General features: G+C 45.6%; 1 protein-coding gene across 6 annotated transcripts in view; it reads right to left on the bottom strand.

Moving 5' to 3' along the window:
* Positions 1–17,093, bottom strand: part of LOC113178803 (contactin-4) — a 259,228-nt gene that overhangs the window by 186,443 nt on the left and 55,692 nt on the right. For all 6 annotated transcript variants that reach the window (XM_077793439.1, XM_077793441.1, XM_077793440.1 and 3 more), the window contains exon 2: positions 11,657–11,752. In XM_077793439.1, coding sequence (XP_077649565.1) covers positions 11,657–11,752 — 96 coding nt within the window. The remainder of the gene's footprint in view (positions 1–11,656; positions 11,753–17,093) is intronic.

Genomic DNA, 17,093 nt, shown 5'->3' with positions numbered 1-17,093 from the left:
AAAAAAAAAAAAAACCAAAATACTTTTATGTAGATTCTTGCCAAAATGTCAACCTCCAAGCCCCTCCTCGTACCCTCCCATTGGGTAGAAAGTTCAAAGAATTCCTAGACTCATTGTTCAAAGGACGAAATTTTGGCATGAGCCACACTCTGGACTGGCCACAGCCAATCAACCTGTTTCCTCTTAAGCCTCATTGTCCTACATCAGTCTGACCTCCACAAATACTTCCCCTCCCTCTCTCCCCCTCACCCCATAACCTAGAGCGCCTATCTCAGTGTGATTTTCTGATCACCCTCTTATTCCACCCACATCTAGAGGACACAAGATGGGAGGATCATTTTGATCCTGAATCTGCCGCATCTACTACAAGGTTTAGTAGCTCATCAGTTCTGCCAAAGTCTCTCTCTCTTTTTTTTTTTTTTTTTTTTTTTTTTTTTTTTACTTTTTAAACACAATCTCTTTGCCGGGCACGGAGGTGCACCCCTGTAATCCCAGTGGCTTGGGAGGCTAAGGCAGGAGAATTCAAGGTCAGCCTCGCAACTCAGTGAGACCCTGTCTCTAAATAAAAAAATAAATTAAAAAAGGGGGTTAGGGATGTGGCTCAGTGGTTAAACACTCCTGGGATCAAATCTCTGCTATCCAAAAAAAAAAAAAAAGAAGAAGAAGAAGAAGAAAAGCCACTTATTTTCCTCACCCTTGAAATTCAAATTTCTGTATTTCACTAGAACGCGTCAGAATGAAAGCAAACTAAAATAAAGCTCCACATTTAGAAGGGGTGCTGCCTTGCAGATAGAAATTTTGGCATGAGAGAGAGAGGGAGCAGATAGAGAGAGCCATTTTGCAAGGTCGCAAGACCCCCAGAGAAAGGGCATGAATGTCCTTCTCCGTAGCGAGGTGCTGATTCAGAGGCGCTTCGTACCCGCCTCATTTTTCAGCAAGCAGAGACGACAGAAGGAAGAGATGTGCTATGCAAATCAGCGACTTGGTGTGGTTTTAAAACCCTGTTCATCTTTTCAAAAGGCAAGCTCGCTTTGTGTGAAATGACCAGAACCTAGCTTTGAACACCCATAACCTAAGCGACTCGGCCTTTCCCAGGTGATCCCTAGGGGACGGGTTGGTTTGAAAGAATAAGAAAGTGTGCAAATTCCAAGTGATTTCACAACGGGGCCAGCCTTTGGCGAGCTCTGAAATGCCACAGAATCAGCTCTAACTATGGCTCCAGCTGAGCCTGCCATGTGGACTTATGAATTCCTGTGGAGCGTTCTCATAACACCCCTCCTTTCCAGGGGTTAATTTTGATGGTGAAGATTGTGATAATGTGTTAATCTGCAGCTAGCGGATGTGAGAAAAAAAAATGGGGTGTGTTACAGCGTTACAGCCAGAGAAGGCAAGATCTTTCTGGGTTTTGCATAGAATGGCAATACATTTTTTTTTTTTTTTTTAAGCAACCATTATGTCCCCAAGATCTGAACGGGCTCTGATCCGCCTCTGAATGAGTCTCAACAATTCTTTTAGTTCATAACACAGGCTAAGTCCGGCTCTCTGTTAAACGCAACCACTTCATTTGGAGTTTTGTAATTATTCTACAAATGTTCCAAGTCATCAGCGAACATGGTGAACTCAAATATGCTTGACTGAACCAGTAAGTGTCTCACCTACACTGTTTGTCCTTGATAAATACAGAGTCACTTAAATTAAACTTTGTATCTTTTTGGCACTGGGGATGGAACTCAGGGGCACTACCACTGAGTCACATCCCCAAGCCTGATTTTGTATTTTATTTAGAGACAGGGTCTCACGGAGTTGCTTGGCGCCTTGCTTTTGCTGAGGCTGGCTCTGAACTCACGGTCCTCCTATCTCAGCCTCCCGAGCTGCTGGGATGACAGGCACCAGCATGCCTGGCTGATTCCATCATTTTTTCTTTTAAACCAATATTCATACAATGTCGTAGGAATCAATATTGTACAGAATCAAAGGATTTGACCCTATCTGTAGATAAGATGCTGCAATCTTCTGTCTTAGCTTGCCCACAGAGACAGCATTCTCTGTTCCTGAACTTGGTCCACTTCCATGATTCTATTCCCAAAGAGCTGAAACCCAAACTGGGAAAGTTAAAAATAGATGTATGAAAAAAAAAAAAAAAAAAAGCTCAACTTCTTATTTGTGCCTAAGAGACGCGGGATCCGGATCCCTGACCACAGTACCCATGCCTCCTCTGAGCACCTGACCAGAGTCTCTCCCAACTTCCAGGACAGCCCCGTGTCCTCGTTGTGAGAGGGCCGCATGCCTGTCCTGCCCAGGTCCACGCAGCGTCATGATGCAGGGAGCTGACCAAACATCTGAGTCGCTGCGGGAATCGCTGCTGGAACTGCTCATCTCTTTTCTTAGCTGCCAGGGTGAGCATCCTTGAGTCTATTTCCAGCAAGCATCAAAACAAGAACGGCTGCACGTATCCCGCGGTGGCTGTCCCCTGGATTATTTATAAAACGCTCAGCCGGCTTCACGCTGCTGAGAGAGCAGGGTTGATCATTTGTTCTGTTCCCACTGGTGCCTCCCCGGTAGCACTCCGCTGGGTGCCTCCTGTGCTTCTCACATCTCTGAGCCCTTCATGTTCCCACACGAGACCGTCCCTGACTGCTTTTTAGGCCAGAGGCCCCTGGAAGAGAGCTCTGCCTGTGGTTCAGCCTGTGCGGGGTCACAGTGGCTTGGCCATTCAGGGGTATGGACCCAGTCCCTCTTTCCAAATGCCAATTCCTTTTTATCGGTGAGGGGTACCAGGGATGGAACTCAGGGGCACTCGACCACTGAGCCCCATCCCCAGCCCTACTTTGTATTTTATGTAGAGACAGGGTCTCACCGAGTTGCTTAGGGCCTCACCAGTGCTGAGGCTGGCTTTGAACTCTCGATCCTCCTGCCTCAGCCTCCCCAGCTTCTGGGTGACAGGCGTGCACCTCTGCGCCTGGCTGCCAGTTCCTTTTGGTACTAATGCGCTTGCCTCTGACTTTCCCTGATCATTGGGCCTTTAATTCTACAGATCAGACCTGGAGATCATCTTTTTTTTAAAAAAAATCAATTGTCATTCTTATTTTTTTATTTTTAAGGGGTGGGGATGTTTGAAAAGAAAATAGAGACGTCCCTCACTTGGATTAAAATCTATCTATCCAGGGCCTGGCGTTGTGGCTCAGTGGTAGAGCACTTGCCTAGCCCATGTGGGTTTGATCCTCAGCGCCACATAAAAATAAACAAATAAATAAATAGTACTGTGTCCATCTACTACTTGAAAAAGAATTTTTTAAAAATCTACAGAACACATTGTACCTATTATGAAAATAAGTACAGAGTGACTGTGAGGAGAGAGGTGGAAAAATTGGGGCCATCATTCATTAATTAGAATTGTTACATGGAAACCTTTGCACAAAAACAAAGAAGGGAAAGAAGAGATAGAAAAAACAATTCCTTAAAATTTACCAGTCATTTAAAAAAAATTAAATGATCCTTTTTAGGCAACGGAATGAATCGTATCACACTAACTCCCGTTTATTAAGTAGGTGAGTCTATTTCTAGACTTGCTATAGTTTTAACAACAGCTTAAACACCTCTTTGGGTAGAAATAAAAGAAGACTTAAGATAGGAAGGAGATAGACAGCTATTACTTTGGGGGAACGTTTTTTTTTTTTTTTAAAAAAAGACGACCATCGATCCTCTTTGGGGTTAATCTAAGACACTGGGGCTCACCAGAAGGTGCAGAATTATTCGCTGAACAGGGAATGTTTGTTACTTAGACCAAACTCTTGTTTTTCCTACAGCCATTGACGTGGAGGCATTCAGAAGTAGAGTCACGACACGTTCAAGTTTAAATCGAGTGGACAGGTCAGTTCAAAGGCGAAGACCGTGTCCGTGGCTGCGCAGAATGCGCTTAATGAGGTAAGTGACCTCGGGAATATTCACCTCCGGTCTCAGGCTGTAGCAGGGAAGCAGGTGACTGGCCCCAATTCCTCCTTCTGGCTTCTTTTGCGGACTTCTTTTGAGCTAATGGATCCCACGACTGAGGGAAAGGCATCCTGTGCCTGGTGTTTACGACAGATACTCCCGGTAGCCTGTCCCCCTAAAATAAGCAACTCTCCACCAGTCCTTGGGTCAGCTGATATGTAAAAAGTAGTCACTGATCAATGTGTCTCATTTTTTTTTTCTGTTCAGTAGGTAGAAGAGAAGGCTAAATCAATGCAGGAGAGTATTCCCTGTGTCCCATTCTTCTAGGCTGATCCATCCCTAATGTCTTGGAGCCTCCTCTGATGGACAAGGTGGGAAGAGAGATAAAGGGGGGAATTGTGGATTCCATTCTGATGAGTCCAAGTTCATCTTTCACAGGAACATAGTAGAGTTGTCAAGGGGCATCAAACAAGATTTAAGAGTATTAATTCCCCATTTATTTTTTTAAAAAAGATGCTGTAGGAGGGTGCTTGGCCTATCTCTAACTAAATGTTAGCCTTTTCTCATGGAATTGAGAGAGACATCTATTTAAGGGGAATAGATAAAGTTTCCTGTCTAAGAAGTAGGTCGGTGTCCTCCATAGGAACTACCTTATAGATGGTAGCTTCAAACGAGCCAGACCAATCCCCAACATTCTTGAGGAATGGTCCAGCCGCAGTAGTTCAGTGCCACCCAAAAACACATTTCAAACATCATCTCCTGGGGTTCCATGTCCACATCACAAAGCCCACTTTTTTTTGGTACCAGGGATTGAACTCAGGGGCACTCGACCACTGAGCCACCTCCCCAGTCCTATTTTGTATTTTATTTAGAGGCAGGATCTCACTGAGTTGCTTAGCACCTCACGGTTGCTGAGGCTGGCTCTGAACTTGAGATCCTCCTGCCTCAGCCTCCTGAGCTGTGGGTATTATAGGCGTGCGCCATCACTTCCGGCCAAAGTCCACATTTTGCCTCCATGATGAAAGAGCCTCTTCTGAATCGCTGACCTCCAAGGAGGCTGGCCTTAACCTACTGGGCACCTATGGTTTTAAAATTATTTCCAAGGGGTAAGGCATCTCTCCCGGAAGTCACTTCTCAAGTCACATGAAAGGGGCTTGGCTACATCAGCGGGGGCCCATCCACAAAGACTCGCCACCCTGACACCATTATTTATCATTTGTTATTAAGTCTTTTTAAGACTGGGATCCATTTAGGCACCTTCCCCGATCTCCCCACGGGCAATGAATGAGACAAGGAAAGTGGGATATTGGGTCCTCCTCATTCCCAGAGGCCTCCGCAAGCAGGATCCCATGATGAGCAGAGACAGATCTTCCTACAGCCTCTCGTGACAATTAAGTCAAAGGCCAACTTCACAGCCACTTTTAATATCTCACATTGTGCTTAAAATGTCATGTGAGATAAGCAGAAGATGATATTCCCTAGTCAATTTGGAAAAAAAAAAAAAACCTGGCTACTCAACATGATTTCATATATACTTTTTTTTTAATCTTGACTCCTCCTAAGGTCACGTTATACTTTTTTTTTTTCCCCCTAAAGAGACAAAATGAAGTCCGGGGTCATATTTGTACATATGAAACAGAAAATCCAGATGTTAAAAAAAAATCACGCAGGGCAGGGCTTAGACTGTGAGAAGACTATTGGTAGAGTTGACCTCGATTGTCATTTTGAGCAAATTCAAGAGCAACTTTTAAATATCAGAAGAATAGCTAAGTCCGCATTTTTTATAAAGCCACGGTGTCAGAGCATGACCAGTTTATCTTGATAGACAGAAATTCCATAGGAATCCCTGAGAAAGATATATGTGGGAAGCATTTGCCTCCCGAGAGCTGTTAGGCGAAGGTCAACCAAGAATCACCGATTGTCAGAGACGAATTGTCTTCGGATGTAACTTCGATGTGAGCTCAAGCCGCTGAGAACGATCCCGCCAAGTCTGACGAAGACAAGGATGTTTGGACGTTTTCATGGTGCAGATTGCTGCTACGTTTATCCTGTCTTTTTTATCTACAGGACAAAGAGGAAGCTTCCTTCAGCTATCTGAATACAGTGTGAGCACCTGAGAGTTATTTTGGGAGCCAAGATCCAGGAAGGAGGAGGCGCACACCACACTGAGGAGACTGTGTAAGTTTCAATGAATGGAGGGAATATGTCGGTAGCACCTTGCAGTTCAAAAATAAAGCCTCAAAAAAAAGTCACTGTTGAACCGTTAACAATAGAGTAAGAGCTGGCCAAATACAAAGGCTATTCCTAAATAGGAGTACCCAAGACAATCTGGTCATCTCTTCCTTGTTGATTTCCCGTGGGTACAACCAAAGACGTGAAGTCCAAGGATTCTAGGTGCTTCTGCTGGGGTTGGAGCCACAGACACAGCTCCATAGCTCAGGGCTTCCCCCAACCTATGATCCCTGGGAGATCTTCCCAGGAGCAAGTTCTGATTCTGTGGGCCCTGGGTGGAGTCAGAGAGTCTGTCTCTGGAACCAGTTCCCAGGTGAGACTGGTGCTGCTTGCTGGTCTATGGACCCAGAGTTTGAGTAGCGAAGATCTTGGTGACGTATAAAGAAAGGTATGGATAAAAAAAAAAAAAATCTCCTTGGATGGACGGTTTGTAGGGATCTGTGTCACCGTGACCAGAACACCTTACAAGAACAAGTTAGAGGAGGAAAAGTTGACTGGGGTCTCAGTCCATAGATGGCAGACTTCATTGCTCGGGACCCAAGGGGAGGCAGAACATCATGGTGGAAAGGTGTGGCAGAAAAGAGGTGCTCAGAGCTCACGGCAGGGTCAGGAAGCAGAGAGAGAGGGAGGGGGGAAAGATGCACTCTTCCAGGACAGTCCCCAGAGGGCCACCTCCTCCCGTCATGCCCCACCAGCCCACAGTTACCATCAGGTCATTCAAACTAGGGTGGACAGACTAGTTCCAGCTCTCACAGTCTGATCATCTCACCTCTGAATATTTCTGCAGAAATATACAGGAGCTTTGGGGAGGTACCTTGCATCAAAACCTTAACACCCCTGGTTTTAATAGGTTGAATCTAAAATTGCCCAACCACCAGCAGCCAGAGGTGGGGTACGTGTAGGAGCAACAGGACAGAGCTCAGGGCTCCCCCGACCTATGACCCTTGGAAGATCTTAATACAAGCAAGTTTGGATCCTGGGCCCTGGATGGAGTCTTGAGATTCTCTTTTTAACCAATTCCCAAATGAGACCAGTGCTGCTGGACCCACCTTTTGAGTAACCAGGATCTTGGTGACATATTAAAAAAAAAACAGGTACTGGATCAAAACTTCCCTTGATGGACCCTGTGTAAGAATTTCCCCGATGAAAAAATCTGGCACTTTAAATAACATTGGAAAGAAAAATCTCCTAGGAGTTCAGTTCTGTCCCTATTTAATAAGAGCTTCCATGAAAGGTCATGCATCCCTGGTGCTCAGTGACCCTGGAATTGGCAGAACGCAGACAGAACATTCTAGAACATTCCAGAACATTCTAGAACATTCTAGAAACTCCGTTTCTCAAGGAAAGGAGCGCCCAAGACAGCCAGCGTGATTTCTGTTCTTTTCCGTGTTGGCCTCACCGTCGAATGGTGAAAATCTATGCCATGACGTCATCTCCGAATTCATGGACAGAAACCAAGAGCCTACAATGTGTTTCACACAGCCATTGCTGGAGAGTCGGAAAGACAGGGCCTTTCAAAACGGATTGACGGCTGCCCATGTCCACGTTCTCTGAAGAGGTTCTGACACTGCACAGCTTTTGCAGCAGGACACGCAGCAGCGTCCCTTACGATGGATTTCATGCCATGACTGAGCACCCCACTGATATCATGAACGGCTGACTCATTTCCTTCCCTCCGCATGATGTTTTGCAATTGGAACTGGGATACCATATGCTGGTTTCTAGAATGCACGGTACGGCCAGGAGCTCGGGGTGACTCTGCCAGCTTTGAGGGTAATTCACAGCTTGCCATAGGAATGAGAGAATCGAGGCCGGACGGTTTCCTCAGAAGGCTTTTGCATAACTGGAATCAGGGAAAGACTTACTGCCCCAAAGTGGTGGGTGCCTGAGATGCTCCAGGCTTGAAGGTTCTCCTTGTTGCTTTGTTGAAAAATCTCCTTGCTCTTTGCCTGCCCCTGCTCAGAGTGTGACTCTGAGTGTTACACACGGTCCCTCATAGCGCCCATCATGAGAATATTTATTTCCCTATCTCTCACCATCACCACTGTCAGGGATGTCAGCACAGCCCCAGGAAGAACCGGATTTCAGAGCTGCCAACTGCTGCCCGCGGAGACCAGCGTGTTTCAGGAGATGTCTGTGGGAATGTGGAATGAATTTCTCCCAGGGCAGGATGCTCAGGAGGCTCACTGTGCCACACCCACTCCTGTGTCTTGACTTTCTTGAAGTCATAAGTTCCAGAAAGGAGCGGGGCTTTGCAAACACACCTCCGAGATGAGTTATCAGGGTTGCCGCCACCTTACGAGACATTTAACATTCTGGTAGAACAGAAGAAACCAGCAAAAGCTTCCATTTTTATTTTTGATCAGATTTCATATGCGGAAGAGACGCGTGAGTCGGAGGAAATTTCTCCTGAATCCAAACGTACGTCCATGAATGAAGTGATTTCCTTATATAAAGGACAGACCTTCCATAATGCAAAACATATTCCACAAAGAAGAGTCTTAGCTTTTATTGAGCAATAACTACGTGAAGATTAGGGATCTGAGGATCCCTTTAATCTCTTCACCTACTAGGGTGAGGCATACAGATTTGAAGATGTTTGCTTCCTTTCAAATAATTACCTGAAACAGAACAGTTCTGAAACAGAACTGGAACAAGAATACACACCTGTACTCCAAATTCAGTGCTTCTGAGACTAACATAAAAAATAAAGTCCAAAAGAGACAAAAAAAACCATTCCCCAGCATGAATGACAGCAATCAGACTTGGATGCAGTGTTCATCTCCAAAAAACAGAGAACCTAACAATTCCAAGTTCTTGATCCAGATTCAGGGAGCCTTCCTGTTCCAAGTTGCCTCCGAGTACCGCATGCTTCACGTGCCAGCCTTTCCGAGATTTTGCTAACGGTTACTTTGTGCTAGAAATGTTAGGTGGATGGATGGAAAGGAAGAGTTGCAGCTTTTGAATATCCGACCAAAAGAAAAGGGTGTTTTTCAAATTCTAAGCTTATGCGAAATTGGTCCCATCAATCACACGGAAGGACCAGATAGAAAATTAAGGCGATAATTGGGACAGGAGGTGTCACAGTAAATGTCAGCCTCAATCAGCAAGAGCGGAGTTGATCGAACCCGTCATCACACACCTCTGTGTCGATATCCCTCCTTGTCAAACCTCCGCACCCCTGAACCCTCTCTGGGCAGTCACATTGGCCCCGAGGTCATCCCAGGTCCCGTGCACAGACACGGCAAGTTGCCTGATGTCTCTCCGTGTTTGTGCTTCTTCAGGAAACCTTGGTATGTCTTGGGACAGGAAAGCATCTGCAGAAAGTACTTGATTTTTCCGTCTCTGTTGCCCCCCAAGGGAGTGGTCCATGGGAGGTGGGCAAGGTTCTCAGGCAAAGCAGACTCTTCAGAATCAAGGTCAATTGAAATGAAGAAAAACTTCTTCTGCCTTTGATCCTTGCTCTCTTTCTGTTTCTTCCGGATGGGAACGCAGACCCTGTGCCTCAGCCAGACCGCACACTAAGAGCCTCAGAGAAGGAACTCAGGAAGGGCTTGTGGCTTATAAGACACCCTCAAATGACTGTGTTAGGCCAGGCACCGTGATGGCGCACGCCTACAGTTCCAGTGACTCGGGAGGCTGAGGCAGGAGGATCTCGAGATCAAAGACAGCCTCAGCAATTCAGTGAGGTCCGAAGCAACGTAGTGAGATCCTGTCCCTAAATAAAATGTAAAAAGGGACTGGGGATGTGGCTCAGTGGCTAAGCTCCCCTGGGTTCGATGATCAAATACCAATCAACCAACCAAATAAGGATTGTAGAGTGCCGTGTGAGGCCCTGGGTTCCACACCTGGGTACACACACACACACAAGCCAGCATTAGATCGTACACATGTGACAATCTTACATATAAGAACAACAAAGTCTAAGGCATTTAAGCCAAAGTGAGTTGGGTTTTCAGTTTTTTATACTCAAAACACATCCCTAACTGATCTAGTGGCTGGGTCTCCACAAAGCCATCTTGGATTCTGTGACAAAGTGACTGTGGTTCTTGGTCTGACAGTGAGTCACTGTGGTTAATAAGAAATAGACATTTGATTTCTGCCCCCTCCTTGGGTTCTTAGCACAAATCTGCTAAACCCCTTGTACTTCCCTGAGGGATATTGATGAAAAAAAAAAGCACCTTTGGTTATTCCTAATAACCACGTCTGCATTTTCGCTAGTGAGGTGGCTGTTGGCGGGCCCCCAGACACCCGCAGGATCACAGGGACTGATCATACAACCAGAGAGTTGGAACTTCCCACTTGACCACCCACGCCCACCTCTGGGAAGGGAAGAGGAGCTGATAGGCAGCTGATGGGGAGCTCAGGTATCATCCACCAATGGTTCAATCCATTGTGCCTAAATAATGGAACCCACATCTGTGTCCGGTGCTCACGGGCTCTTGACCTTCCTCTCTTTATCTGGCTATTCACATTCATCCATTTCAGTATTCCTTACCTAAATGGGTAAAGGGACACTGTTTGACTCAGCTTTTTCATTGCTATGTCTGACCAGAGCAATTGTAGAGGAGGAAAAGTTTATTTAGGGGCTTATGGTTTCAGAGGTCTAGGTCCATGAACAGCCGGCTCTATTCCTAGGGCCCGAGGGGAGGCAGGACACCATGGTGGAAGAGAGTGGCCGAGGGAAGCAGCTCACATGGTGGTCAGGAAGCAGAGAGAGAGAGACTCCCCTCTCCAGATATAAAATACATACCCCAAAGGCAGGACCCCAGGGACCGCCCTCCCCCAGCCACACCCCACCTGCCTCCAGGCACCACCCAGTGCACCCCACCAGGGGATCCACTCACTGGTCAGGTTGAGCCTCTCACAACCCCACCACTTCTCCTCCACACCTCCTTGCATTGTCTCACCCAGGAGCTTTTTGGGGACACCTCACCTCCAAACCACAACAGACGTTGAATAGACTACCATTCTCATAAACCCTGAAACCCAAGGAAGACGTAGCTGGTCGGAAGCTTGCCGCGGCCACCTGATGGGACCTGGTGTTGCAGGACCGAGCCTCCATTCTGTGGGGTCTGACACCAGCTCCACTCTGCGTAGTCAGCTTCACCATGGCCACGGAGCCATGGGGCACCCCATCCAGCAGAGTGGTCAAGTGAAACGGGCCTCTCTTTTTTCTTTTTTTTTTTTTTTTTTAACCCCATCGAGTGCTAACAAGATCTAGATGCTTTAGCTCGGATTGTGACTCTGGCTGATTCCGGTGACTTTCCCCCTGGGCCAGGCAAGCAGCCGTGGGCAGCCACCTTTGCACATCTGATATTTTCCTATCCTCATTTTGGGAGGTGTACGCCATGGCTCTTCCTCCACGGGAAGGGACTCTGGGAATCTCTGTAAAGGACACTGTCCCCTTGGCCGGTGCCGAGAGGGGGAAGATTCTGCAAGAAAAATGGCAGCCAGTGAGATGTGCATGTGTCGGTGGCGCATGGATGGGTACCTCCAGAGTGGGGTGGCGGGCCACACAGCAGTACCATGCCCTGACCTCGGCGGACGGACACCGTGCTCCTCGTCCTCGTCTTAAAGTTCTCAAGATCTGTGGGGAGAAATAAAGGGAAAGGCGTTTAAGATTTAAAGGGCTGAGATATCGTGGGAGAGGGTCGATTTTTCCAAAAAAAAAAAGAGGGATGAGTGGAAAGTCACCCTTGGGAGCACCCGCAGCAGGCGATCCGAATGTGGCTTTCTCATACCAACGCTGTCCCTTGCTCCTGGGTTCTATCGTGAGATCGTCCACTGACGTGGCCACTTGCCACCCATTTAGAGTCAAAATAGCTGAGACATGACTAGCCACATTTGAAGTGCTCCATAGCCACACAGCATTAGTGGCTACCACAGATGGAGAACATGTCCATCATTCCAGATGATTCAACGGGAATTGTCTGGTGCAGATGGAGGTGAAAAAATTGAGATCTGAAGATGTTGTGGCCTCTCCACTGACTTCTCTATAATTAGACATTATTATCAGAATGCAAATGCAGGATTTCTTTCTTTCTCTCTCTCTCTCTCTCTCTCTCTCTCTCTCTCTCTCTCTCTCTCTCTCTCTCTCTCTTTCTTTCTTTCTTGTACCAGGGATTGAACTCAGGAGCACTAGACCACTGAGCCACCTCCCCAGCCCTACTTTGTATTTTATTTAGACACAGGGTCTCACTGAGTTGCTTAGCACCTCACTTTGGCTGAGACTGGCTTTGAACTCACGATCCTCCTGCCTCAGCCTCCTGAGCCACTGGGATGACAGGTGTGCACCTGGTGCCTGGTGAAAATGCATGCTTTGTAACAATTCTGCTCACTTCAGGAGCCCTTCCATGGTATACAGTTATACTCCTTTCCCTGTATTCATATATGCCTAGAAGATGACACACACTGTCTTTATCATTACACACATACCTATGAATGTATATATAAGTACAAATAGATACACTATATATAGAGTTTTTGAGACATTCTTGTGCACTTTGTTAAATAATGGGAAGGCACACTTCTGGCTCTTTTGGGAATGAAGTTCTATTTCCTCAATGAGGTCAAGTCTGCTTAGAGACATAAGATGTGCATAAGATGTGAACCCAAAGATGACAGTTTGAGGCAATAAGTAAGCACTTGGTACATGAGGTGGCTGGGGAAATGAATAGACACTTCACAGAAGAAGAAATACAACCGATCAACAAACATGAGAAAAATGTTCAACATCTCTAGCCATTGGAGAAATGCAAATCAAAACCCCTCTAAGATTTCATCTCACTCCAGTCTGAAAGGCAATTATGGAAAAGAGAAGTAATAAGAAATGCTGGTGAGGATATGGAGAAAAGTGCACACTCACACATTGCAGGTGGGACTGCAAATGGGTACGACCATTATGGAAAGCGGTAAGGTGTTTCTCAGAAAACTTAGAATGGAACCACCATTTGACCCAGCTATCCCACTCCTTAGTTTATACCCAAAGGACTTAAAATCAGCCTACTGCAGGAACACAGCCACGTCAATGTTTGTAGCAGCTCAATTCGCAAGAGCCAAATTATGGAACTGGCCTAGGTGCCCTTCAACAGATGAAGGGATAAAAAATTTGTGGCATATTACACAATGGATTACTACTATGTCTTAAAGAAGGATGAAATCATGGCATTTGCTGGTAAATACATGGAGCCGGAAAATATATCACGCTAAGTGAAATAAGTCAATCCCCCTAAAACCAAAGGCCAAATGTTTTCTCTGACATGCAGATGCTAATTCACCATATTGGGGGCGGCCAGGGAAGAACAGAAGTGCTCTGGGTTAGGGAGTGAAGGGAGGGGAAGGGGCATGGGGGTAGGAAAGACAGTAGAATGAACCGGACATTATTACCCTAGGTGCCTTATGATCACACGCCCGGGGTGATTCTACATCGTGTACAACCAGAGGAGTGAGAAGTTACACTTCATTTACGTACGATGTGTCAGAGTGCATTCTACTGTCTTGTGTAACTAATTGGAACAAATTAAAAAATCAATTATCACTCAAGCTATATCTAATCAAGTGTCACACACAGTTGTTCAAAAGATGTGTTTTCTCTGATCCCCCCCCCAAATGGGAGGGTCTTAAGTGCCACTTCACTTTATTGGTGTCTAAAACAAATTAATGTCCTGATTGTTCTGCCTCCCCGTCAGGACCAGAAAAAAAATGGCGCCAAGGACCCAAACAAACCTTTCCTACTCTGAGTGGATTTTCTCAGGTCGTCTGTCACAGTGTCGGAAAGCTGACTGACTGCATCCAGAGAAACCTAGATCGTCTCCCTGCCATTACTACATCCACCTCTGGTTTCAGGGAGGACTCAGGGCACTGAAATTAATAAAAGCATCATGGAACAGATCTGATTTTATTTACCTTTTTACATCACACAATCATGTGATAAAATAATAGTAGTGACTGTTATTCATGATGATTTCTTTCGTAGGGATTAGGAAAGTTGGAAGTGTAGCCGTGGTTGTTTTCGCCATTCAGAGGTTTACAAAAGTTCCATGAAGTTCCACCCGATTTCCAGCTCAGGGTGCAAACACTGTGCGAACACAGAATCTGTCCCGTCGCAACTCAAGAGTTTAGTGGGCAGAACTGCCACCTGCCACCTGACCTCGGGACCCAAGGGCCACCAGAGTCAAGGTCTGAGAAGAGTGTGAAGGACTCACACCTACTCAGCACAAAGCAGAAGGGCACTATGATCTGAATCACCTTTTATCCAATCGGCACCAGGTAAGGGTGGATCGGATTTTTGTTCTCCTTAAGGAAATGCTCTTCAAAGAGACTTAAGCCAGAGATTTTTTTTTTTTAACTTCATTGTAGATTTCACATTTTAAACCCTCCCTCCTCAATGAGACACTGAATCCGTTTGAATTGCCGCATCGGCACACAGGCTCTTAGAGTGACTTATGGACATCTTTTTTTTTTTTTTTTAAAGATATCCCATAACATTTCCAGAGTTGACTCAAAAATCAAGGACCAATAGATAATAGAGATCCAGTCTCGCCCAGGCAAAACCAACCATGGTTTAAGAATCAGGAAAGAAAAGTATTATATGCAATGATTTTTTTTTTAATTGCCTGCCCTGGGCTTAAAAGAACTGGATCCTGCTTCTTCCTCTGGAGTTTATGAATTTCATTCAGCTCTACGAGATCTGGGTATTCAGAGTATATTGCAATCCTTTAGGATTTGAGAAAAATAGTTAGAAATGTCTCTTAGTCGTTAATTAAAGCCGTGTCCAGATGGTAAACCCTTCCTACCCACGCAGCGGACAAGAGAGGACGTCTGTGGGCTGATAGAGTTTGACAACCATCTCTGCCCCTTACTACTAGTGCTGACCTTGGGTCAGTCTCGGATTTATCATAAATAAACGGAGAATAAATGTGGGCTTCGTTTTAAATGAAGAAGCACTGTGCCGAGATTTAATGAGATGTTTGAAAAGCTCACAGCCAAGCACAAGGACTTCAGGGTGAAAGGTGGGTACTTAATGTTTGTTTTTTTTTTTTTCTGTCCATGAGGGAATGCTGGGATTCTGTGGCAATCATACCCCAAACCAGTGCATTATAGAAAGGGCTCCAGCTAGATGTGGTGGTGCACGCCTGTCATCCCAGTGGCTCGGGAGGCTGAGGCAGGAGGATCGTGAGTTCAAAGCCAGCCTCAGCAGAAAGCGAGGCCCTAAGCAACTCAGTGAGACCCTGTCTCTCAATAAAATACAAAATAGGGCTGGGGAGGTGGCTCAGTGGTTGAGTGCCCCTGAATTCAATCTCTTGTATCCTCCCTACCTCAATAAAAAGGCTCCAATTAGCAATGGCACCCTAGAACGAGTGGTGGATGCAAATCAAAATACACACTAGTTACACGTGTGTTTAGGAAAAGACGGAAGGTCCCAAATTGGTATCTTCATATATCATTTCATATACGATCTATTCAGATTCTGCTAGAAACATGATAATCTTCCAGTTTGAAGAACTGCGTGTGTGTGAATGGGCATTTTTAAAAAATGCCTTTCTGCTTTGTAGCAAAGCTTTCACCAGCAACATTTATAATTTATCTTATATATAAAATAATACACTCAAAGTCATTTTCTCTCCAAAGCTTTGGTACCCAGGTCATGATCATCTGCAGCAGCTTTCTGAGATAGCGAGGAGGCATTACGGAGAGTGCCCTGGGCCCATGAGCATTGCTCAGAAACCCACCACAGCACCCACGGGCACAATGTATCGAGGTCACCCGTGGGCCAAGTGCTTTCTCTGTTTGCCTTGATTTAATCCCTTTATAGCTTCCATTCCCAGTTTACAGGTACCATCGCTGAAGCTCAGAGTTCCCTCCCGTGTGCTCCACACACGTGGGAAGTGGTTGGAAAGATACAGTCACGTTCTGGTCCATCCAAAGACACAACTCTGTAGCCACCAGCATCCAGGGATTCCTCCCTGACTTGGTGAAGCTATTGACAAGAAGTCGTCTCGAATCAGTTGTTAGTGGACACCTTAGAGACAAATGGGAAGTTCATGTGGATGGATTTTACACTCGACAAGCTTGTAAGAAGAATCTACCTTTCCAATGGACCACGGATGGGTTGGTACATTTGGTTCTAAATCTTCTCTTCTTCCTTTTGCATTTTCCTGAGGGTGAGCACTCTCTTCCGGGATTGAAGCCCCGGGTACAGTTCAACAGGAAGAAAATAATGAGAAAAGACCCTATGAAAAGGCAGGATGGTCACCTTCCCAAGAAGGAAGGGGAACAGTTCCCGTGCCTTGCTCTCATTAGCTCACGCAGTCGGTTACGGACACCTGAATACAACACCAGAGTGTGACAAAGGACATCCGTGGTTTTCTAAGACAGCTTACGTCTCCAGCTTTGTGCATACTTCACAGATATATAATGTATAGACTTCAAAAAAAAAAATAAATGGCTCTACTTGATGGTGTCGATCGCATTCATTAGCCGGATGCATAACTTTTTTTGACTTTTAAGAAGTAATAAGACTGAATAAAGCAAATTGATTTTTAAGGCCAACATGAAGAGATTAGCCATTATGTACTTGGGCAGGAAAAGGTGAGACTATTCGCAGACTGGACCTCCCAGAGGAGGGTATAAAAACTATAGTTTAAACATGCCCAGGAAAGGCTCAGGAGATAATAACATACATTGTAGTTTGGGGAAAAAAATAGAAAAATTAGGGAGAAAAGCAAAAATGAAAACTGATACCATATATTTTTTAATGCACTTATTATTTAATTCAAGCTAAAAAAAAAAACAATTCCTCCCCCCTTTTTTTTTCCTGACTTGGCTAGACCTAGATTCTGTGAATTCTGATAGGGTAGCCTCCGAAAAAGAAACTGTCAGCACCCGTTCCCTGTAGTACGGCTTCCTCCCGTTTCGAAAGAGGCAAT

Source organism: Urocitellus parryii, chromosome 16 (assembly GCF_045843805.1).
Source record: "Urocitellus parryii isolate mUroPar1 chromosome 16, mUroPar1.hap1, whole genome shotgun sequence".
NCBI lineage: Eukaryota > Metazoa > Chordata > Mammalia > Rodentia > Sciuridae > Urocitellus > Urocitellus parryii.
Note: the sequence above shows the minus strand (reverse complement) of the source record. Positions and strands in the feature narration are given on the sequence as shown.